Raw genomic sequence first — 23,835 nt, forward strand, 5'->3', positions numbered from 1 at the left:
CTTGAAAGTTTCTGTAACTCTAAAAAGGCCAAGAACCATTATCTACAGGGTACAATTTAAATACCTTACTTAGGGTAATTTACCAAACCTTGATGATCTGGCCTCTGTCTACTGCTTCAGTTTTCTCCGTCATTGTATTTCCTGTTGCTTCTGCTCTTGGTCCTCGTTCCGTGCAGGTCACATCTAAGTACTGTGGATTTTCTAAAAGCACTTCATGTTTTTTAATCCATGTCTTTGCTCATGATGTTCCTTCTGCTTTAAGTTCCCAGTGCTTTTCTTGGCTCTTTATCCCACCTTTTAGTTGGTTTTCTGGACACCTACTCATCGTTTAAATTCAGCTGGTCTCACCTCTTCTGTGAAGGTCATAGTCTCTGCTCCATCCAAGTCATCTGATTCCAGCTTTGCCAGCAGGCCATGTCACATTAGCAGCTGGTGTGCGCGTGTCTTCGTCAGCTTGGGGCATTCTCCAAAGTCACTGAAGTAGGTGCGCTGCCCGGGCACATCTTTGTGGAGAAGTTAACCCCCTTTGGGGGCAACAGTGGGCATATCTGTGGACAAATGCCTCAGGCTTCCCATCTGCTGATGGGCCTATTCTGAGGTACCTTCTACATAGTTCTTCGGAGAGGCCCCTGAGCAAATGGGATCAACGGTAGTTCTATTTTGAATTTTTTGGGGAACCTCTGTACTGTTTTCTATGGTGGCTGCACATTTTGCATTCCCACCAGCAGTGTGCAAGGGTTCCAGTTTCTCCACATCCTCTCCAACATTTGTCTTCTGTTGAACTGTTACTTCTTGAGGGTAAAGAGGTCATCTTATTCATTAGTGTTCCCTCAGTATTGACAGAGAAAACTGTATCCTCATCAATGTGTGAAAAAACATAAGACATGAGAGCTTTCTTCAAATCTCTCAAGGGCCGTCTGTGTTTATGTATCTCTGGGGAGCAGAACTAAGACCAAACACAGAAGTTACTGGAACAGAGTTTCGTTCAATATGGAGCTATCAAGGCACCTAAAGGAGGAGAGGTGGTACTTGTTAGTAACAGTGGCTCATTATGGCATGATGACCCACTTGGTTTGCCCACTCTTCCCTCTCTAGCCAAGAATTCCTGTAATAGAGGGTTTTGTGGAAAAAGAGTCCCTCATGTAGTTGCCTACAGGGACCAGGCAGGCATGTAAACTGTGAGGCAAGCTGAGTGTCAGGTAATTGGGAATGGAGGGAACTGTGTGGAAAGGTCAACGACCTTTGTGCAAGAATATAGGTTCAGTGCTGCCAGACTTCAGTTTTTCAAGGAATAGCAGACATCCAGATTCTTACATAAAAATCCCCAGTTTAGAAAACAATACATGGGTCAAGAGCGCATCGCTGTGGCTGGGTGTGGAACGTGCGTTGTTCGTTTGCAACCTTTGTGTAGCGTGTGTAGCAAGGGATGTTCAAACTTTGGATGTGAGGACAGCCTCCTCAAGAGACTGCCCCAGGTTCTGGTCCGTTCGCTCTCTTCAGGTCTATAAACACACTCTGCCTGTTCCCAGCTCAGGCCTTTGGCTATCCTTTCTTCGCAGCCAGGAAACGCTGCTGTTCGGGCTCTTCTTTGATCCTTCCCAGTACTGTTCTTCCCCCACCAAACCCTGTCATCGTGGCGCACCCTCAGCATTTCTAGCACTTGGATATCTGCTGCAGTTCATCACTGTCCAGTGGGCTCAGAGTTTGTTTTCTTTGTTTACCTGAGTTGTTGAGTTCCTCACATCCAGGGCTTCTATTTCCCATGTGTTTACCATCATGTGGACCTGGTGCGGAGCACATAGCGGGTGCTCCATAAGAACGATTGGTTGATTGAACGCGAGGTGGCCATCTTCTCAGGGTGTTTGTCATCACCCGTAGTAGAAGATGAGGTAATAAAAAGGCTCTTAAGTAAAAAAATAAAATTAAATTGAATCAGTGGGGGCTCTTTCAGAAATTGAATGGGCATGTCGCCCATCTCCTATTGACCTGCTGCTGTTAGAGCTTTTATGAGGAAAATGGTGCCTAGTGTGTTACTTCTGTCACAGGCTCTTTCTCACCCTTTCTCACTAAAGATACCGCAAAAGAACCACTCATCTGTTCCCCTTTTCAGATCCATCGATTATAGATGGGTTCTGATCATAAGCTATGTGGCCATCTTTTTAAGGTAAAAGTGAGCAGACACCGTTTTTGTTACAAAGGTTGTCTAAGAGAAAAAAATTATTTTAACTGGTTATGATGAGCTATTTCTCTTCCGTCCCTTTTATGTGAAACACATCTTGTTTGTTTTAGAAATCTCCTTTTTTCTACATCTGTGAAGCAAAACACAATATAAACAATTCTGCCATCTGTGATAATGGGTATTAGGTACACTTTGGACATGGAGCTTACTAATTTTCTTTTAACCTTCTTTTAGTCAACTTTTCCCACTTTTTTGGTGAAGGTGCTAGTAAGCATAAATTGCCAAAATAGTAGGTCTTCTCTATTGCACTTGTCCCATAATTGTTTATCTTGCCAGGTTTCAGTGCGGTTTTGCTACAAAGACAAGGAACTGACCATTCCTTCGGTGAACATTTATTGAGCCCCTATGGTGTGCCAGACCCTATTTCAGCTGCTGAAGATATAGAAGTGAAATTCTGTAGATAAGGAAGGCCCTTGCTTTCCCAGGGCTGACCTAGTGGTGAGAAATAACCACAAGCCAACTAACAAATACATGCACAAGATACTTGAGCTGGTAGTTAAGTGTCGGCGGAATAAAATAGGATGGAGAGAATATGTATGTGAGGGAGTTACTCTAGCTTGGAGTTGAGGGAAGGTCTCCTTGAGCTGTGACAGTTGAGACTTGAATGACAAATGGGGCCAGCCATGTCAAGATCATGGGGAGGAGCATTCCAGGCCAACAAAATAGCTCCCGCACGGGGCCTGTGTGGTCAGTGTACTGACCCAGGAAGTCAGAGGGAAGGGGAAGTTTAGAGCTAACAGAATTATTATACAAGTGAAGTTATTCAATGGCTTTTGCAGTTTAAATGTTTATGGTCGTGATCCTTTAGATCTTGGAATCTGTGTTATGATTTCAGGATTAGACTCAGTCATTATCTAAGATTCACACTGGAGAAAGTCAATCTTTTAAAGTCTATGTGGTATATCCTGCTTTGAAGCCTCGAATTTGCCATGATAGGATAGGACACTAATAGTGTCTGGTTATATTCTTAAATTAAATTTGCCTTGGAAGTAATCATGCATGTGGTGAACATAGCAAGAGACAACTTCCTTCATCTTTTAATATCATAATTGCTCTCAAGGATTGTAAGAGCTTATAGACAGTTGGAGCATCCGGTTTTAAAGTTAACTGGACAGGGAAGAAAGCTATTGTGGACAAAGTTTCAGATTTTCTTGGATTTTTTGGTATCTGTGTAACAAGAGACCTGACGAGCTGCCAGCACATAACAAGCCAGAATCCTGGATCCAGAGAGCATCTGTGATGTCCAGCCAACACAGAACTGCTTTTCCTCCCAAAGGGTGGTCTCCAAATCTGCTGTAGCCTTTGGCAAGAGTTTTATATCACAATTGAAACCAGATGCCCTTTCTGCCCTCTCCCTTGTTGTTGGAATTACTACCGTTGGGGGGGTGTGAGCCGTGGAGCTCTGAAGGTGCATGGCAGACCTTCGGAGTAGATGTTCCTATTCAGAAGTCGGTGTGAAACTCTCTGCAATGAAGAGATACGAGAAGGTGCCAGGTTTGTGAAGTTCTGGTCATCTGCTCGGTACATTCTGAATGTTTCTTGTCATAAAGCAAAACACTAGTCTTAAGGTTTAGTATAAAACACCTTTCTGGGGGCACCTGCGTGGCTCAGTCGGTTAAGTGTCTGCCTTCAGCTCAGGTCATGATCTCAGGACCCTGGGATCGAGCCCCATGTCTGCTCCCTGCTCAGCGGGGAGTCTGCTTTTCCCTCTCCCTCTGCCCCTCCCCTGCTTGTGCTCTGTCTTTCTCTCTCTCTCTTTCTCTCTCTCTCTCTCAAATAAATAAATAAAATCTTAAAAAAAAAAACAAAAACAACACCTTTCTGGACGGTTTCTATTTTAGAATATTTAATCCTAGTGGAGAATATTTCGTCCTAAAGGACTATGTAATCCTAAAAAAAAAAACTAAAACGTACTGTCCCTAATCGACTCTATTGAGTTTTATTCTAGGATATGGCCCTAAAATGTGTGTGTATTTTATATACGTGACATTGGGAATCCGGACTATCAAAAGTCACTGTAAATTCTTGATTAAAAGTGACTTTATTAGGGGGCACCTGGGTGGCACAGCAGTTAAGCGTCTGCCTTCGGCTTGGGGCGTGATCCTGGCGTTATGGGATCGAGCCCCACATCAAGCTCCTCTGCTATGAGCCTGCTTCTTCCTCTCCCACTCCCCCTGCTTGTGTTCCCTCTCTCGCTGGCTGTCTCTATCTCTGTCGAATAAATAAATAAAATCTTAAAAAAAAAAAAAATAAAATAAAGTGACTTTATTAGATAGAACAATGAAATATAATGTGTGGGCTTTGTTCGGATCCTGGTATCAACCTACTGAAATTTAAATGACAACTGGGAAAATTTAATATGGGCTGCATATGAGATGATGGACTGCAAGAGTGGTATGGAGTCAAGAGAGTGTTTCCAGCTGGGGCCATCATGGCTTCTTGGAGCATGAAAAAATTAAACTGAAACAGGTGAAATTTTGACAGGGAGAGAAAGGACAGGGAACTATTTTTGTGTGGCTACCGAGTATCTTGAGAAGCAAGCAAGGAGTGTTAGGGTAACTCTAAGTAGGGGACTTTGGCTGGAGGGAAGACCTCCTGCTGGGACGGAGTATGGCTGTGTGTCAGGAGCTCAGTCTGGCAGTGTTGTCCTCAAGGGAGGTTGCAGGGAGGAGAGATTAAGACAGCGATATCAATTTAGAAATGGCTGCAAAATAGTTCAAGTGGGAAAAGGAATAAAGTGCAAATTTGGGTGATGACAGTGGCAATATAAGGGAGGGATGATTACAAGACATGTTGCAAAAGAACTGACTAGATTTGATGACGGAATTTGGTCCTCCTTGAAAGAGAACAGGAAAATTCATATGAATTTTGCATCATTTCACTGATGCAAGCAGTTAACTGTAAGTTTAGTATCCCTAATATGACTGAATTGAGAATGTTTGAAAGAAAACTTTAGTTTTTTATTAATTTATCAAAAGGTAGCCCCACCTTGTAATTACTGAACTTTACACAAATCCTAAGAATGGCTTCACTTCCTTTAGCCATGGCTGCCCTTTTATCCGTCTCCAAGAGTTGGACAGTGCTGTGGAAGGGAAAAAAAAATGTGACCTGAAACTTTAATAAAATGTATTGGTTCGTAAGTGAAATGTGACAGCACCTCTGAAAAAGTAGTAAAAGTCTAGGGAGAGGAACCCGGAGGCCGACACTGGACGATCAAGTCATGTAGAAAAGGCTACCTTGAATGGCCGCTCATTGTCCTTCAGTGGAGTGGCGGAACCAGCTGCAAAGAGGGAGCTGGGGAATAAATCTGACCTGCTCTCTTCCCTCCCATTTCTCAGTGATCTCCCTTTCCCTAATCTAGATGGCAAGGGAACCCAAGGGTGTAATCCTACGGGTCAGCCTCCTGAGGCAGATAGCGGTGTAGAGAAGAGCAGAGAGTAGAACTGGAGGTGCAGACAGAAGGTGACAGTCACAGCATCCTCTTTACAACACCTAACAACATGGGGGAGGGGAGGAGGCTTGGAAGGAGATTTTCATAGAATCATAAAATGTTAGACCTGGAAGTAATTCTCAACCTCGTTTTAGAGATGGGGAAATAGAACCATGTAGGGGTACAGTTAACTGGGTACAGCTAACTGTCACAGAGCTGAGAAGAAATCAGAACTTGTGAGTCACAGCTCTGGCTCTTTCCAGTAGGCTAGGTAGCTTCCATATAATCACAAATTCCCCAGGCCCACGGCACCAGCCTAGCCACTTCAGCAAGGCTGAAAACGGTAAGGACGTCCCAGTTGTTATTCAAGGGAGTGTGTAAGCATTTTAGATAAAGCCACTGTCGTAGGACATGTTTCTGTAACTGAAGTTAGAGTCATTGTGGATAATCTAGAAAGTATAGAAATGTGTTAAGGAGAAAATAAAAACACCCATAATGTACCACAGAGATAATAACTGTTAATGTTTTGGTGCTTTCTTAGAATTTTTAGAAATTAAAATTTATATAAATATGTATGTATGTGAATGCAAAATTAGTATCAGTTATACATACAGTTTTGTATCTTTTCACTTGATTTTTAATGGCTGTAGCTTAATTTTTTTTTAAAAAGATTTTATTTATTTATTAGAGAGAGAGACAGCCAGCGAGAGAGGGAACACAAGCAGGGGGAGTGGGAGAGGAAGAAGCAGGCTCCCAGCAGAGCAGGGAGCCCAATGCGGGGCTCGATCCCAGAATCCTGGGATCACGCCCTGAGCCGAAGGCAGACGCTTAAAGACTGAGCCACCCAGGTGCCCCAGAATGTAGCTTAATTTTTAAAATGTTTCCTGTTAATTAGACATATAAGTTGTTCCCTATTCTCTGCTATGATAGATAACGCTGCTGTACATACGTGTGTATACATATGTAGGTACTTATGCTTATCTCTAGGATACATTTTTATAAATAGAATTGCCAGCGTAAGCATTTTCAGTGGTCCTTTCTGGTGGGTCACAGTGGAAAGAACGTGGCCCTGAGATCAGACATCCTGACTGATATTCTGCTTCTCCAGTTTCTGGATGTGTGACGGTAGGCGTGTCATTTCAGTCTGCTCTCTGTTCCACAGGGCTCGTGCTGCCACCCCCCAGTGCTGTGAGGAGAGCTACACGAGACAGTGTCTCTAAAGGGCCCGACGCGCAGGGGGTGCCCGATACACGCTACGTCTCCCTCCCTGCGGGAGAGTTAGTTTGCACGCGCGTGCGCGCACACATCCGGGTGTGTAGAATGAAGGGTGCAAAGTGTACTTCTGAGACGGTACTCCGTATGGAGAAAAAAGTAAAACTGACTTGAAAAGGGACAAAGGTAGACTATGAAGATTTCTTTCAGTGAAAGAGAGACCTATTTAAAGTCTAAGGTATTGATAATGAAGATAGAAACGGAAGTCCTCAATGACTGTTTTTCTTTGCACTGGGTTGCCCAGTAAATATTTTTTTTTTTTTAAGATTTTATTTATTTATTTGACAGAGATAGAGACAGCCAGCGAGAGAGGGAACACAAGCAGGGGGAGTGGGAGAGGAAGAAGCAGGCTCCCAGCAGAGGAGCCCGATGTGGGGCTCGATCCCAGAACGCCAGGATCACGCCCTGAGCCGAAGGCAGACGCTTAACGACTGCGCCCCCCAGGCGCCCCCCAAGTAAATATTTCTAACCTTGGTCCCCGTCCCCTTTCTTCCTAAGTGCTCGTCTTCAAACTCTACCAGCGGGCAAAGCACGTGTACAGCGAGGCCGCGCGGGTGCTCCAGTTTAAGAAGATATGTGAGGAAGCACCTGACAACACGGTCCAGCTGCTGGGGGAGTTAATGAACCAGAGCCACGCGAGCTGCCGGGACTTGTACGAGTGCAGCTGCCCCGAGCTGGACCAGCTGGTGGACATCTGTCGGTGAGGCTGAGAGAGCAGCATGGCTCGCTCAGAAACTGTCCAAATGGATGAAAACAATGCAGTATTTTCATAACCTTCTAAGTGAAAGGAGATCCTTCCCCGCTCCCTGTCCGAGGGGTTGTGTACAGAGCTGAACTTGTTCCCTCTTAAATCTCTGAGGGAGAAAGATTGGAGCCCTGACCCCACAGATTGATGAAGCTCCAGGTTGGAAATCTGTTCTTCCCATCTTAACATCTTGGGATGACTTGGTATTTCAGGGAGCTTTTCTGAGACATGGACCCTGTTGTGACTCTCTCATATTTTCATCAGTGGTATCCACTACAACGGTGGCCCTGCCAGCATCTTCTCTTTGGTGTCCTGAGTTTAGTAGCTTTATTGAAAAGAAGGGAGAAAACAGAGAGAGGGCCTCAACCCCGATCAAGTGTATTCAGGGGCAGGGGAAGTTGCTGAAGGAATTACTCCGAAAGCCAGCATCTCCTGCCTTCCAGATTTAGGTTAGGCAATTTGGAAAAATAAGGATCTGATGAAAGCCTATTTTATAAATGGTTGGTTGAAACAGAAATGTAAAGAGGAAAACTCTTTCACAAAGCCTGAGAAGAGCTTCCTTATAATTGTTAGAGAATGGGGATAATGGATAGAGAAGAATGGTCACTTTACCCAGAAGGGATTTCATTGACCTTGGGAGAACTGAAAGGGAAGTTGGGAGAACTCTCCGATGGCTAGATGTTATTTCCACTGTGAGAAGATGATACAGAATTGCCTGCAATTAGTCATAAAAATATAACTAACCACTTGGCGCCTATGGCTTGCCTCACTCATTGCCACACTCCCAGCCTGAAAAGTTTGAATCAGCTGGCTCCAGTGATCACAAATGGCGTGTATAACCCAACTTGCAGAGCAATTTGAACATAGCATTGATGAGAATCCTTCTGCTGACGTCAGAGTTTGCTCACTAATTGCCAAAAAGCCTTCCAGAGCTTGTTCCATTAGAAATGCTCTTTTCCAAAAGTATCAAGGGCCCAGTAAATGGAAGGGACAAATACCATTCAGTTCTGGAAATGAGAGGAAGTGGAATGATTTGTGCAGAAATCAGGAAGAAGTGTCTTTGCCTGGATGGTAGCGGGATAGTTTGAATCCCACCTGAAAGTCAGTGAAGGGCCATCTGCCAGCCTCCTAGAATTCCCTAAAGAACTTTCTCTTCCTGGGATGGCCAGTCAGCTCTTGCTCTTTTGGAGCCTACATTCCCATGGGGAAAGAGGGAGATGACAATTAAAAATAAATTGAGTGGTAGTAATAAGTGTTATGAAAAAAAACATAGAAGGGATAGAAAGCACCAAGGTTGGGCGGATACTCTTTCTAGGAATTGGTTGAAGAAGGCTTCTCTGAGGAGATGATGTTTGAGCAGAAACCTGAAGGAAGTGAAGAAAGGAGAATAGCAAGTGCATAGGCCCCGAGGTGGGGACGTGGCTGCCACATGTGAGGAACAGCGAGCAAAGCAGTGAGGTTGGAGGACAGTCAAGAAGGAGAGAGTAGCGGGGAGTGATGAAGTAAGAGAGGTAGTGGGGAGGCATACCACCTGGGCCTCGTGGGCCATCGGAAGGACTCTGGCTTTGGGTGGAGAAAGGTGGCAGTGAAGTGCTAATGTATCTGATGCCAGATGCACTTTGAAGAAAGATTCAAAACATCGCCGTGTAGGTGAAAGACAGGAATCGAGATGACTCCTGGATTTTTGGCCTGAGATGCGGGGCTCGATCCCAGGACCCAGGGATTGTGATCTGAGCCGAAGGCAGATGCTTAACTGACTGAGCCACCCAGGCACTCCAGGTCTATATATTTTTAAAAATGTGATTCCAGTGAAAGATTTAGTGGCCATGTCTTAAAAGGGTTTAGAAGTGTACCTTTTATTTATTATTTCACTTGTTTTTGGAAACGCCTTTCTTTTTTAAAATTTTTATTTATTTTTTATTTTATTTTTTAATTAACATATAATGTATTATTTGTTTCAGGGGTACAGGTCTGTGATTCATCCGTCTTACACAATTTACAGTGCTCACCATAGCACATACCCTCCCAATGTCCATCATCCAGCCACCCCATCCTTCCCACACCCCTCCGCTCCAGCAACCCTCAGTTTGTTTCCTGAGATTAAGAGTCTCTCACGGTTTGTCTCCCTCTCTGGTTTCATCTTTTTTTATTTTTTTCCTCTCTTCCCCTGTGATCCTCTGCCTTGTTTCTCAAATTCCACATATCAGTGAGATCATATGTAATTGTCTTTCTCCAACTGACTTATTTTGCTTAGCATAATACCCTCTAGTTCCATCCATGTTGTTGCAAATGGCAAGATTTCATTTTTTTGATGGCTGCATAATATCCCATTGGATATATATACCACATCTTCTTTATCCATTCATCAATCGGTGGTCACTTGGGCTATTTCCATAACTTGGCCATTGTAAAATAATGCTGCTATAAATATTGGGGTGCATGCATCCCTTTGAATTAGTGTTTCTGTATCCTTTGGATGAATACCTAGTAGTGTGATTGCTGGACTGTAGTTCTATTTTTAACCTTTTGAAAGGCTTCCATACTGTTTCCCGGAGTGGCTGCACCAGCTTGCATTCCCACCGGCAGTGCAGGAGTGTTCTCCTTTCTCCGCATCCTCACCAACATCTGTCATACAAACTGAAATCTTAATGTGATCTGAGCTAGACTACATTCAAAAGGCCTTTCTAGGTAGCTAGCCTATAAGGACAATGTGTAAGAAGCTACTCTGTGACCCAAGTGGAGAGAAGAGGGGGAAAGAGAAAGGACATTTTTTCAGTTGAGCCTTTTACTGTTCTTTAGGAGAAAATCAGTTTAGCATCCAAAGAAGGGACCAGGGAGGGAGAAGGAAACTACATTTATGCAGTTAGACTGTTTATTATTTTTATTAAATTAATGTTAGAAAACCTCAATTATGTGAAAGTATAATAATGAAAGAAAAAGATGAAGCTTGTCCAATTATAAAATAACTCTACTAAATGAACAAAATGTAAATTTTAAGACACTGCTAAATTGTAAAGTAGGATTCATTGAAAAACACAGAGCAATTCTGAAACCAAGTCAGTTATATGTGAGACAGCTCATTCGTTACCGGTTCTCCTGTTATACTTAAGAAATAATAGTTAATGCCTTTTATTTCTGTTTGACACTTGCTGAAATTAGAGACCTCATTGCTGCATCATTGTCCAAACTATTAAGGAAGATGAATGACAATGTTAATAGGCTAACAAAGATTACAGAAGTTCATTTGCTGTCTTCCTAAAGTCTTTTCAAACTTTACTCCACAGCTATGCTGCTCAGCCTCTTGTGCCCATTCTCCTGACCATGTCAGGGAAGAATGAAGTGTAAACCCATATTTGTATGTTCCTTCCCCCATGAACGTGAGGCTAATCTTCACACTCGGACCAATAAAGGGAGAGGTCCATTTCAGCTGCACTTAGGGGCTCACTTCTCTTTGGGCTTGTCTTCCACTCACTGTCCTCTCCACCATCCATATATATATATATATATGTGCCATTGTAGGAACCCACTCAGCTGGTCTTTCATAGGCTTCAGTGGCTTACATTTCTCAAATAGACTTGTAGTTATATTTTCTTATACTTTCTCATTTGAACAGTATTTGAAGTTTGTGGTTTCTTAAATCTAAAGCAATCTGAAAGTGTTTCTAACTTGGCTACAAAAATCATAGAAATTGTTCTGGAAGGTCTGTTTTCCTGAGATTGTAGCCAGAAGAGTCTAGGCTTTAAAGCAGAAGCTAGAAGTCTTTCCACATATAGAAAATATTACTAACAGCTTATACTTATATATAATATACATATGTGAGCTGTCTCACGTATAACTGAAAATTGTTTTATGTGCCTCGGAAAATTCTGTTTTAAAATTTAGCTATTTCTTAAAAAATATATTTTGTTCAGGGGCCCCTGGGTGGCTCATATGGTTAAGCGTCTGCCTTTGGCTCGGGTCATGATCCCAGGGTCCTGGGATCGAGTCCCACATCGGGCTCCCTGCTCAGCAGGACGTCTGCTTCTCTCTCTCCTTTTGCCCCTCCCTGCTTGTGTTCTCTCTCTCTCTCTCTTGCAAAAATAAATAAATAAAATCTTTAAGAATATACATATTTTGTTCATTCAAAAGAGATATTTTATAATTGTTTCGACATCATCTCTTTATTATACTTTGTTTCACATAATTGAAGTTTTCTAACATTTAATAACAAACAGCCTAGATTTATATTTTGATATTTTAAAACAAATATAATAATCCAACAAGCATTTATTAGAAGCTACCAAATGTCTGGAATTGTGATGGGCTGGGGTTAGAGAGATATATATAACCCGTCTCTAAATCCAAAATATGCTGAAATAATTAACTTAATACCCATTTGTATGATACATAAATATTTTGAAATAAATAAAATTGAATTGAAACACAAGGTACAATTCCTTGCTTCTTTCCCTCTTTGTAGTTTATAGCAAAGTTGGGTCTTACTGGAGCTCCCTCCCCCCTCCCTTGCCTTTTTCTGTGCCTGTGTCTTAGTAAGTGTTTTATGGTCCAATCAGTTCACTTAAAGTAGGACATTTTTGTCGGGCTATATTAGATGCCCGGAAAATTAGTTGTATGAATGTACTTTTCAGTGATAAAAGGATCAAAGGGAACATTCTTAATAATCTGCATCTCTTATCTGCCCTAGCCTTTATTTTGTACATCATGGTTATAAGAAGGCAGAGGCTGCTTGTGTTGTTTTGACTAACCCTTCCGCGTTATTTCCCGTCACCACAAAGAAGTGCTTCTCTGATGTGCAATACCTCAAGGATCTGTATTTTTATTTTTTTATTTTTATTTTATTTTATTTTTTTTAAGATTTTATTTATTTATTTGACAGAGAGACAGCCAGCGAGAGAGGGAACACAAGCAGGGGGAGTGGGAGAGGAAGAAGCAGGCTCATAGCGGAGGAGCCTGATGTGGGGCTCGATCCCAGAACGCCGGGATCACGCCCTGAGCCGAAGGCAGACGCTTAACCGCTGTGCCACCCAGGCGCCCCAAGAATCTGTATTTTTAATGTCTTACTGTTCTCATGGGAAAAACATGGCTCACCAACTTTTCTTTCTTAATATAAAGCTTGTACTGGTCTCCTAACTTTTGACTTTCTCCCTGAATTTCTATGGCATATGCCAAAGAGCATAGTAAGGACCAGTTTGGAACACTGCAGACAGGACCTTTCTGCCTTTGTCAATGTATAGAGCTGGGCAGGCTGCTGACCACCTACTGGGGCAGCCCCCTGATTTGTGACCACAAGTGCCACTGACTCAGGGGCAGAAGGCTATTTATAACAGCCTTTATCATTCTCTGTTTGGGACATTTGAGCCCGGATGATTTCAGATCATGTGGCTCATGCAGCCTTGTGCATTTTCTTCTGCAGCAGGCAGGGTGGTGACAGAGCACCTCTGGAGACTCAAAAGTGAATATATTTACCTCGAAAGACTTCTAGCTTCTGCTTTCTGGAAACTGGCAGGATCCTGAGGAAAATAAGCCCTTTGGCACAATTCCTATGGGTTTTGTAGCCAGTTAGAAACAACGCTTAGTTTGCTTTAGGTTCAGTTCTGAAACCACAGCTTTCAGAAACTGTTCAAATGAGAAAGTGTAAGAAAATACCCCTGGAAGTCCACTGAAGACCATAAAGGACCTGGTGGGTTTGAGTCCAACACAATGGCAGAGCTTGGATCTTAGAGAATCACATAGGAGGGCACCCTGTTGTTCTCTAGACCATGCCCCGGTTGGCTCTGATGCCCCGATTTTAGGGTCTTCCAGAGATGCCTTGGCCACACCTCCTTTTTTCCAGCATCTTCCACAGGAAAGACAGTCTGATGTGACTGCTTGTCACAACTTATTTTTTAACTTTTTCTTTCAAATCACTAAGTTGCAAAGTGACCCTTTGCCAGCCTGAGAAATCAGAATTATCCTAGAATCTCCTAGAATCCCACAGTCAGATAAACTTTTCAGCCTGGAAGATAGGAGTCTGGGCTTAGTTGAGTTACTGGGCTATAAGCTGAATGTCTGAGGGACAGCAGGAGATGAGTAGTCTTTATTATTTGCAAGCATCTTGTTTTCTTCCTTAAACATCTATTTTCATTTGAAAAATATATTTTGATGAATAAAACAGACGATGAAAAGGAATCAATTGAGAAAATCATTGAGGGGAAAATGAATTACTGATGTGCCATAAATCTGATGTCCTAGAGGAGGGTTAATATTCTATTGATATTTTCCAGGAAGTAAAGTAGCTCATTTAGATGGAAAAAAGGGACAAAATTGTGCTAAACTAATTATGGAGTTTTTAATCTGCTATGAATTTGGAGTAAATTTTATTAGGAAGAATTGGAAGTACATGTTAACGTTTATTATCAGAATAAATTACAGCTTTTAAAGATGAGGGACCCTTGTGCTTTGCGTAGGGCCTCTCATTTTGGTACAAATCTTAGGTTTGAAACTGTGCCTTGTTGATGGTGACTAAAATGACCTCTTTTTGTGTGCTGGTTGAAATAGGGGTTTCCATCCCGATCACACAATTTGGCTAATGGTAAATTCTGAGTCCAGTGGTTGGACCAGCTCGCAAAGGTGCAGGGAAGATGCGTATGGACCTGTAGAGGCCACCGTCCTTTTTGTGGAAAGATCTGCATGACTTCCCATTAGAGATTAAACAGATAAACTGATCTAGAGTTAGTAACATGCTCTTTGTGGATAAATTTATTCAGCACAAATCGAGGCTATCTGTTCTAGGGGACGATTCTTTTATGTGGAAGAGCCAGGCCTTAAGAACACGCCTCAAACAGCCACTGGCGGAAGCCCTCACCTGCAGGAGCCTTGCACTTCCGAGTTTGATGGGACCTCATTTGGAGCATAGTGTTGATCCTGTCGATCATGTCTGTTGCCTGTTTGCTTTTTACTCCTTCTTCTTGATCACCTGTAAGCCTGCTGTATACAGGTGCTAAATTGGTGACTTTATGGAATCAGGACTATGTGGGGGGTTATTGCCAGCTCTCACCAAACAGTCCTGCTAACTTTCCCTGCTTAGAGCCACCATCATGGCCCAGTTTTAGATACAATTAAGTTTCAAATCACCTTCTGAAATATCTAATGTCCTAAAATGTTTGGCCACACTAAACTACCCTCTCCCTACCCAACAAAGAAACCCACACATTCGCTTCTTAGAACGTGGGTCGGCTGTCTGTTCTCTATAAGCACCAGGCAAACCACTCTCATTTTCATTTACAGGTTCTAATGTGTTTTTTTCTCATTGTTTTAGGAAGTTTGGGGCTCAGGGGTCCCGACTTACTGGAGCAGGATGGGGAGGCTGCACAGTGTCGATAGTACCTGCAGACAAGCTGACCAGCTTCCTAGCACACGTGCATGAAGCCTATTACCAGAGGAGCGGCCGGAACGGAACATTCGAGAAGCAGAGTTTGTTTGCTACCAAACCTGGAGGCGGGGCTTTGGTTTTCCTTGAGGCCTAAACAATGTAAAAAATCTCAGAGAAACTATTTAGGGCATTTAGGAACTGGCAGAACTTCTTATGCCACAGTAAATTAATCCTCTTTCTGTTTTGTATTATGATGAACGGTTGCTATTATCAAGATGTATTTCCAAAGAAACGGTTGAAAGCTCTCTATGCTTCATAATGATTATTTTTCCATTTTAAAATATGTTTCTACCAATAAGAGCCAAAGTTATGCTTGGACAGATCTCTTAAGGATGATTTACTGAGATTTATTGATTTCAAGATTTTTAAAGATGAACGATAAAAGACATTCAATACTGACCCCATGGATTGGAGTTGAATTAAACATACTGCTACAATTAAACGGATACAGTTGCATTGTACGCAGTATTCTTAAACACAGTTCCCTTCTGGCTTCTCTTGACCTTCTTCTTCATAGTCGTAGTCTTCTGTTGATGATGGTGATGAGAGCGATGCCAGAAGCTCTGTCTTGGTTCGGGCTTCAGAGCGCTATTAAAGTAACACATGAGTAAAGATTCGTACATTTTCCTGGATACCTGATGTGAGGTTACACCAATTACCAAGATGAGAAGAATCACTTTTTTTTTTTTAAAGCAAAGATGGATTTAGGCTCATTTACTTTTAAAAACTATGTGATATCACATAAATAATCACTTTCAATTCTTTTGGCCTTGAGCTTTCTGTATCACTTAATAAAGAAACTTAGATAAAAGATGCTTTCCATTTTTATCTCTATTCCATTGAAATAGAGAATTATCTGGATGATAATTCAGATAATTCCATTTGTTCATTGAATTTACTTCCCACTCTATGCTAACTTTTCTCAAATGCTGCTCTGATCCAAAAGGCATGTTTACTGTTCTGGGCGACCCCACCCATGCCCTGCAACTCTCGGTTGGGCGTCTAGCAGGTCTCGTTTGTGTATGTGGACCCGGGGGGGGGGGGGGGGGGGGAGGACGGGTGTGCAGGCCTGTGGCTAAGAGTAGGTTCTGGGATTGGGTAGGGGTGTTGGAGTCCTGTATATGTTATCCAAAGTAGTCAGAAACTTTTGGCCATGTGGCGATGGTAAGTAAATGGCTTTCTCGCAAGAGGGCCTTCCTGAATTACAGGAAGATTTAGACCAAAAAGCATTTTGCTGATACTATCAGATAACTGAAGCAGGAGCAGTCTTATGGTATGAATTATCCAGAAAATTACAATTCTGTATTATTCTAGGATTGTTTTGCTCGTTATGTACAACTTAAAGACTGGACATATCATTTTGAATCTCAGTTTCAGAGAGGCTAAGGCAAAGCTGGTTCTAGTATTTCTCAAAGGACAGCAGTCCTATAAAGTACTAGGAAAAGAAAGGTAAACACTTGAGAAAGCTTAAGTCAAATTTGTTGAATTTTGAGTTTTATAATACCCGATAATCCAAAATCCGAATTGATTTTAAATAATTCTTTGTTGTTGTTGTTTCTTAAGATTTTAAAAGTTATCCGTTTGAGAGAGAGCGAGAGAGACAGCGAGCACAAGTCAGGGTGGGGGTGGGGAAGTGCAGAAGGAGAGGGAGAAGCAGGCTCCCCACTGAGCGACGAGCCTGACTTCCACTTTGGGCTGAGTCAAAGGCCAGCTCGTAACCGACTGAGCCACCCAGGTACCCCAGATTATATTTATTTGTTTTTAAATACCTTTCCATTTTACGCAGAAGATCTGTGGTTGGTACGTAACTATCCAGTTGGTACCTGGATTACTGTAAAAAAAAAAAAACAACAAAAAACCCCAAACTCCCAAAAACAAAACATGTGGTACTTTCCATTGCTTCGCTATTCTGTTTAAATTTTCCACCATGAGATTCCTTCTTGCAACAGGTGAGTAAAAATTTCCATTGTGCCCTCTGCTTTGGAGGACACAGTTGTTCTAAGCCAGGGATCTACTGTGTATTTGTCTCAATGTCTGGCTTGAAGAAAAGAACTATTTTTCAAACCATCACTGTTATTCTAGAAATTATGAGAGATACCAAAATTTTCTGGAAAGGATGGGGTTAGGACAACTGGAAAAAGCTTCATGAAGAAGATGGAATTTGAGCAGTGCTCTAAAGGATGAGTAGAAGTTGAAAGCTGGGGAGTAGGCACTGCAGATGGGTGAATATATGAGTATGAGCAAACATGGAGTGTTCAGAAGGCCCAGTGGGGGTGAAGAGTTTGCCCTGGGATACAGTGGAGGAGAAGACAGGTAGCTTTTGAAGAGCTCCAGGTCTAGGATTTAGAGGAGGGGTTGCAAACATCTGGTCTGCAGATACATTTAGTTTGGCCCCCAGAGTATTGAAAACTTTGGGGTTCTAATCAGGAATTCTACAGAAGAATCTGGATTACTGATGGCAGGAGATCTGATTCTCCCCTGGCCTCTGCTGCTAGGGGATGGCCGTGAACTAGAGCTGCGGTATAGCTGCTCTGTTTAGACAGGCATGGGCAGTTCAGCGTGCTACAGGTTTCACAACTCGCACTTTCCCTGATACTCAGGCATGTACCATGGACCAGCTGAGGTCCCTTGCCTTTCACCAGCACGCTGGCACAGTGGTTTCTTACACTTCATAAATACTTGAACCCATGTCTCTAGTAGTAGTCGTTAAGGGAGACCAAGAAGAATGGGAGAAAGAATGTTTTAGTGTGGAGGTGAAGAATAGTCCTACTTGTTTAATATTAAATACACTGGTGTTTTACTCCCTTCTCTCACCTTTTGGCTCAGACAGGAATTTGATTAGATTATTTGACCTCTGTTTTTGACATTACACCAGCAGCCAATGAGGATCATTCTAGATGACATGCTACAAATAAAAAGCTCTCTCCTGTTCCTGACCTCAGATTGCCCAACCCCCAGATTTATTGCACCTTTTTCTCTACATGTTCTTGCCTGCTGGAAGGGAAGAAGAACCTTCAGATTTAACAGAACTGCCCAGAAGTTAAGGAGGAGCGTAAGAGGAGGGGACAGAGAAAACTGGAAAGATGGAGCAGGCTCCTTTCTTCTTTTCCTCTCTCTCACTTGAGTCCTGTTTAGAACCTTCCAGTTTCTGCAGGGACCACTCATCTAACATGGTCACTAGAATCCAATATTTGTTGAATTATTAACAGAAAATAAAATATGACTTCACACAGATAATTTTCTATTAGTTTGAAATTTTGACCGCATTTAGAGGTTTTCAGTTGCATAAACTGCCCGTGGTCGGAAGCCAGGGATGAAGATAAGTGGGCATGAGGTTGTCACTAGTATGAGAACCAGAGATTATCTTAAATGAGCATGTGGATGACTAAATGAGAATAGTGTATTCTACCTTGCCTCTGTAACTTGGATGTGAAACCATATATTGCTTATTAAATATTGTCCAGTCCATATAAGAGAAGCTACATAGAGCATTCTCATTTATCTTCAAAAAGGAAACATACCAGTTTATGGAGAAACTTCTCAAAGTCATTCTTAACTTCGTAAGGTTTTTTGGTAGCCTTTGCCTGGAGTCTAATAAAAAAATAATAATAAAAAAAAATCAGTAGCCAAACCAATTGTTTTTATACTGACACCAACTAAGAGCTAACATTTATACAAAATTTAATATGCTGGCCATTTGCCAGCATTTTACAGATAGTCATTCAGTTACCCGTACAACAATCTTATCAAGTAGGTACTGCTATTATCCAGTGTTATAAATGAGGAAAAAGGCTCAGGAAGGTTAACTAACCTGCCCACAGTCACAGAGCTAGCAAGTAATCTAGGATGTGAACCCAAGCAGTGTGACTCAAGCCTTCAGTTCAACCACTGGAGTGAAGCAGTCTCTTCAGTGAGGTGGTTTGCACAATTTTTGCTGAACTGATTTCACTTGTCTGGCTCTGGCGCAGACTTTAAGGAGTGTCCACGGGACAGAAGAGTACAAGGGACCAGCAGGGGAAAGATCTAGGGGGAAAGAGACAAGTCTGGAAGCTCATGGAGGCAGGAATCCAGGAACCTATCTGATTTTTGTCATCAAGTACTCATTCAAGAAATATTACGAAGGAGTTGGATAGCTGAATTCAGGAGGCAGCAGAAACCTTTCCAGAGATCTGTGGATGAGGGAAGAGGCAGTGTTAGGCTAAGGCTAGGATCAGTAAGAACTGGGGACGAGGGAGAAACATTAGCAAGAGAAACAAAAATGAAAAAAGGATATATGGCTGTTCATTTCGCTGGCAATTTTCAAGTGAGACATTTTAAAATTATTTTTCCTCCATGGAATTTGTAGGAAGTAAACATTTCTGAAAATTCCAAATATACTTTGCTAAAGCATGAGGTTTAGATTAGCCCCCTGCAAGGCGGCCTCTTGGTATCTTTAGAATTTAGTGTTGGGCACCCGTGGGGGCACAAGAGGGCTAGCTCTTCAGGGCTCCCCGCATTAGTGCTCTGCCACTGACAGATGGTCTCGCTCATTCTCTGCTTTATTTCTGCCCATTTTCTCACCTCCACTGGCTTTTCTCCTCACTTACGATTACCTTCTGGGTCTCTCCTGCTTTTCCCAAATCTGGCTCTCATAGTTTGGGTCTCTTTCTTATGGTCCTATTTAAACACACTCCAAAATAGCCCTCATGCCCTTTCTCAGTAACACCCTCTTAGAATCTCCTTGAGATGCGAGTCATATTCAGACCCTGGTTCATTTCACTTTGTTAAAATCAAACCATCTTCCTGCTCACCCTTTTAATTTACAGTGCCTCTTTTTTTTTAAATAACAGTTTTATTGACATGTATCTCATACCATAAAATTCACCGTTTTAAGGTGTTCAATTCAGTGGTTTTTCAGTACATTCACAGTTTTGCAACCACCACTGCTACTTAACCCTCATTGTTCTGCTTATCTTTCCTTTCCTCTCCCAGAGCATCTCTTTTCTGAAGATTACAGACAGAAATGTGCATGCCGTGCCTATAGATTTAACAGGCACTTGAGATTTATATATGTACGAGTATTTTCCCTTTATTTTCTCCAACAATGTCCAATTGCATAAACATATTTGAGGGCTTCTTGCACATTGCTCTTACTGTCCTACATTCTTCTGTTATATCCTCAGATATATGATATGAGAAATCCTGTCCCATATAGATTTAATTTTGGGGAACTTATAAAATCCACCTGGAATCAGATTTTTTTTTTTTTGAGAGACTGAGAGTGCAGGGGATGGGGGGCAGAGAGGGGCAGAGGGAGGGGGAGAGAGAGAATCCCAAGCAGGCTCCATGCCCAGCACGGGGCCCAATGTGGGGCTTAATCTCAAGACCCTGAGATCATGACCTGAGCCAAAAAGCAAGAGTCAGACACTTAATGGACTGAGCCACCCAGGCGCCCCGGAATCAGATCTTATAATTAGGTTATTGTGAAGGGGAAATTTGGGTGATAAGCTATTTGGTAAAAAGTGAGATAAGATTCTAAAGTAATGGATTTTCTCATGTGACTGGGAAACTAGCTTTTTAATTTTTATTTTATTTATTTTTTAAGATTTTATTTTTAAGTAATCTCTACAACCAACATGGGATTTGAACTCACAACCCCCAAGATCAAGAGTTGCATGTTCCACTGAGCCAACCAGGAGCCCAGAAACTACCTTTTTTTTTTTTCCTTCAAACTGAAGTATCGCATACGTATCATGTTACATTAGTTTCAGGTGTACAACATAGCAATTTGACAATTCTATAGGAAACTAGCTTTTTAAGTTCCAAAATAGTAATTAGAAGATGGCGCAGAGCTGTGGTCCTGCAAGGCACTCGTCTGAAGGGCTGTGCTCATTTGACACATTCTAGTGCATGTGGGTATGCTAGAAGTAGCTTAGTCCCAATACTTTATAGTTTTCCTTTTTACACTCCAATTTGTAAAATAAACAAATTAAATGTGCCCCAAAAAATGTTTGTGTGTGTAGGGGCAGAAGGGGAACAAAGAACTAGCCCAAGGGAGACCAGCTAAATAGGTTGTTTTTCTAGTACGTCTTCCCTAGGGCAGGGCATGGTTATGGGTTTATTTTTAAAAAGGCCTTGAGCTTAAGTCCTATAGCTGGAGGAGTAAAGGAGATGATGATGTTTAGCAATTAATTAAATTAGCAGAGTCGTTGGTTCTGTGGACAAAGAAGGTCAAAGAGTTATTTCAGAGGGACTGTTAAGTAGAAAATCTCTTTGCAGATATCTGAGTTCATGTACGTTTACATAATAAGCCCATTGTAGTTTTATGTAACACATTTGTTCAATTAAAATGTTTTACAGGTTTTTTTAATAGATTTTTAAATTTATTTTTATTTTTTTAGATTTTATTTGCCAGAGAGAGAGAGAGCACAAGAAGGGGGAGTGGGAGAGGGAGAAGCAGGCTCCCCACTGAGCAGGGAGCCCAATGTGGGGCTCAATCCTAGGACCCCCAAGATCATGACCTGAGCCGAAGGCCGACTGAGCCACCCAGGTGCCCCTAGATCATTAATTTATTTGAGAGAAAGAGAGAATGAGTGGGAGGGAGCGGGAGAGAGAATCTGAAGCGGAAGCTCAGAGCCCCACACGGGATTCGATCCCACGATTGCGAGATCATGACCTGAGCCAAAACCAAGAGTTGGACGCTTAACTGACTGAGTCACCCAGGTGCCCCTCAATTAAAATGTTTTTAATCACTACGAAGTTGAATAAGGAACAAACCTATCAAGCTCCTTGTTAATTCTTTCCTGCCGCTGTCTTAGGAGTTTTATTTCTTCATTAATTCTGTGCTTTTCTCTATAAAATCAAAATTTCGAGTTACATTTTAGAATAAAGCAGGATTTCTAATTGGGAAAGAATAAATTAACAGTTTACTGACTTCCCCACATCAGTAAAAGTCCTTTACAAACTAAATCTTCAGCAACCCCCCCCATGCACTACTTGGTGTGAGGAATCCCCCCAGAACATCCCCTCCTATAAATGTATACCAAAGACATCACCCATGACACCTGAGTATGCTTTGGACTCTGCCTTGCTGCTTCCGCAGGGGCCCTCTCACAAAGTGTCCGTACCCATTCTTCCCACCGGGCACAGGAAATCTAAGGGCTGTGTGTGCACGTGCATGTGTGGTGGGGGTTGGGGGGTTGGAAGGAGGTGGGAGGGGAACAGGGACCCTTGGAAAGCAGAGGCTCAAACCTTTGCCCTGCCTGCTGGATAAGACCCACCTGGCTGCTCTCCCATTTACCTCTCTCTGATGTATTTGATTGTGCTTTCCTCAATACGCCCCTACTGCCACCAGGGAACTCATGCAGCAAACAACCCTTGCTGTTCTTCTAGGGCTCATCTTTGTAAATAAACTGTACTCTAGTGTCTAGTCCCTGGAGCTCTCCTCTGGGCTCTCCATGCTGGGGTGCATCCCCCCAACCACAGCGCAGCAAAGCTTTCTTCCTTCCTTCAATCCCTGACGCTTGCCATGGCTCCACGGCTCCCACATACATCCTTGACACTCACCGGAAAAGAATCTCCGAGTCTGTTAGACACTCAGAAGTGACTCTCCTCATTGGTAAAATAAGGAGCTAGTGTAGACGATTTCTGTGATTACTTCCAGCTCGAAAAGAGTTTGTGATTTTCTATTTAACAATAGTATGGCATCAACTTACATCCGAAATTCCTTTTGGTTCCTTGCGAATTGTCTTTTTGCCTCTTTTATAATATCACGGTAAGTCGGAGCAGGTGGTGTGATTGGCTTATGGTCAAGGAAAGATTTTTAATTAGGAACATTTGGGAGAGGAGGACAGTACCCACACAGGGGGACTGAGAGGGCCGTCTGGCCTGGGCTTCCCAGTCATGAAGGGTCTCAATTGTGGACATGAATATTACATCCAAATTACACTGAGAGGACTGAAAGAAGACAGTACCCATTGGACCACGTTAAACTGGTGTCCCATTAACTGGACTACCCCACCCACAGTGCACTAGGACTTAATAGTTTCATAAAGTCTGTAGTTACCTTTTTTGTGGTGTTGTGTGTGTGTGTGTGTGTAAGTGCTTTATGTGTACGTGTGTGTGTACATTAAAAGCAGCAGTTTGTTAACTGTAAATATTTAAACTGTACCAAAATTTCTGTAACCCTGTTTAGGCATTTCTTCATTTCTACATATGCTGAGAACCTCAAGGTCTCTTGACTTCTGAAAGGCTCTGGAGGTGACTAGCAGTATATGCCGGTTGCCTTAGGCCGGTGGCCTCTTCTAACTGCAGGGAAGAAAGATGATATGTAGGTGTCAGTGTGCTGTGAATGAGCCTGGAGCTCTTGTCCCATCTGGTTCTGGTACAGCCTGTGGTTGCGCTCCTAACCCTGGTCTTACACCCACATTCGTGTCTGACGAAGCAGACACTTCCCTTCTGAGACAGCAAGTGGCAAATGACTCCAGGAGGCAGCCGTCAGCTTGTGTTAAAAAGAAGACCTGACCCTCACTGGTAGACTAGGAGCTCTTACACCTCTGCAATCATGAGATGAGACTGTCTTGGTGCGGCCCCACTTCCCCTCCTGAAGCACACTTCAGTATTACCTCTGTCCTTCTCTGAATGCAAATTTAGGGTCCATTTCAAGGCTGTCCTCGATGCTCATTTTAATCTTATTTATTTGGCATAAGAAAGAAGCAGCCCAGTGGATTTGGTCCCTGGAGCGGGACTACATAGGTACT

The 23,835-nt window shown here is 42.5% G+C and overlaps 2 protein-coding genes across 11 annotated transcripts in view; one reads left to right on the plus strand and one right to left on the minus strand.

Annotated features, from left to right (window-relative positions):
• Positions 1 to 15,908, plus strand: part of GALK2 (galactokinase 2) — a 105,381-nt gene extending 89,473 nt beyond the window's left edge. For all 3 annotated transcript variants that reach the window (XM_026518443.4, XM_026518442.4, XM_026518444.4), the window contains exons 9-10: positions 7,440 to 7,641; positions 14,984 to 15,908. In XM_026518443.4, coding sequence (XP_026374228.1) covers positions 7,440 to 7,641; positions 14,984 to 15,191 — 410 coding nt within the window. In that variant the 3' untranslated portion in view covers positions 15,192 to 15,908. The remainder of the gene's footprint in view (positions 1 to 7,439; positions 7,642 to 14,983) is intronic.
• FAM227B (family with sequence similarity 227 member B) overlaps positions 15,424 to 23,835 on the minus strand; it is a 195,864-nt gene continuing 187,452 nt past the window's right edge. For 2 of the 8 annotated variants that reach the window (XM_044390979.2, XM_048219071.2), the window contains exons 12-14: positions 18,619 to 18,688; positions 16,867 to 16,928; positions 15,424 to 15,685 (exon numbers count right to left, since the gene is read on the minus strand). In XM_044390979.2, coding sequence (XP_044246914.1) covers positions 15,678 to 15,685; positions 16,867 to 16,928; positions 18,619 to 18,688 — 140 coding nt within the window. In that variant the 3' untranslated portion in view covers positions 15,424 to 15,677. Of the gene's footprint in view, positions 18,689 to 23,835 lie in introns of all 8 variants that reach the window. The other 6 variants (XM_057306165.1, XM_044390977.2, XM_057306166.1 and 3 more) reach the window with 4 other exon arrangements.

This window comes from Ursus arctos, unplaced genomic scaffold (genome assembly GCF_023065955.2).
Source record: "Ursus arctos isolate Adak ecotype North America unplaced genomic scaffold, UrsArc2.0 scaffold_36, whole genome shotgun sequence".
Taxonomy (NCBI): domain Eukaryota; kingdom Metazoa; phylum Chordata; class Mammalia; order Carnivora; family Ursidae; genus Ursus; species Ursus arctos.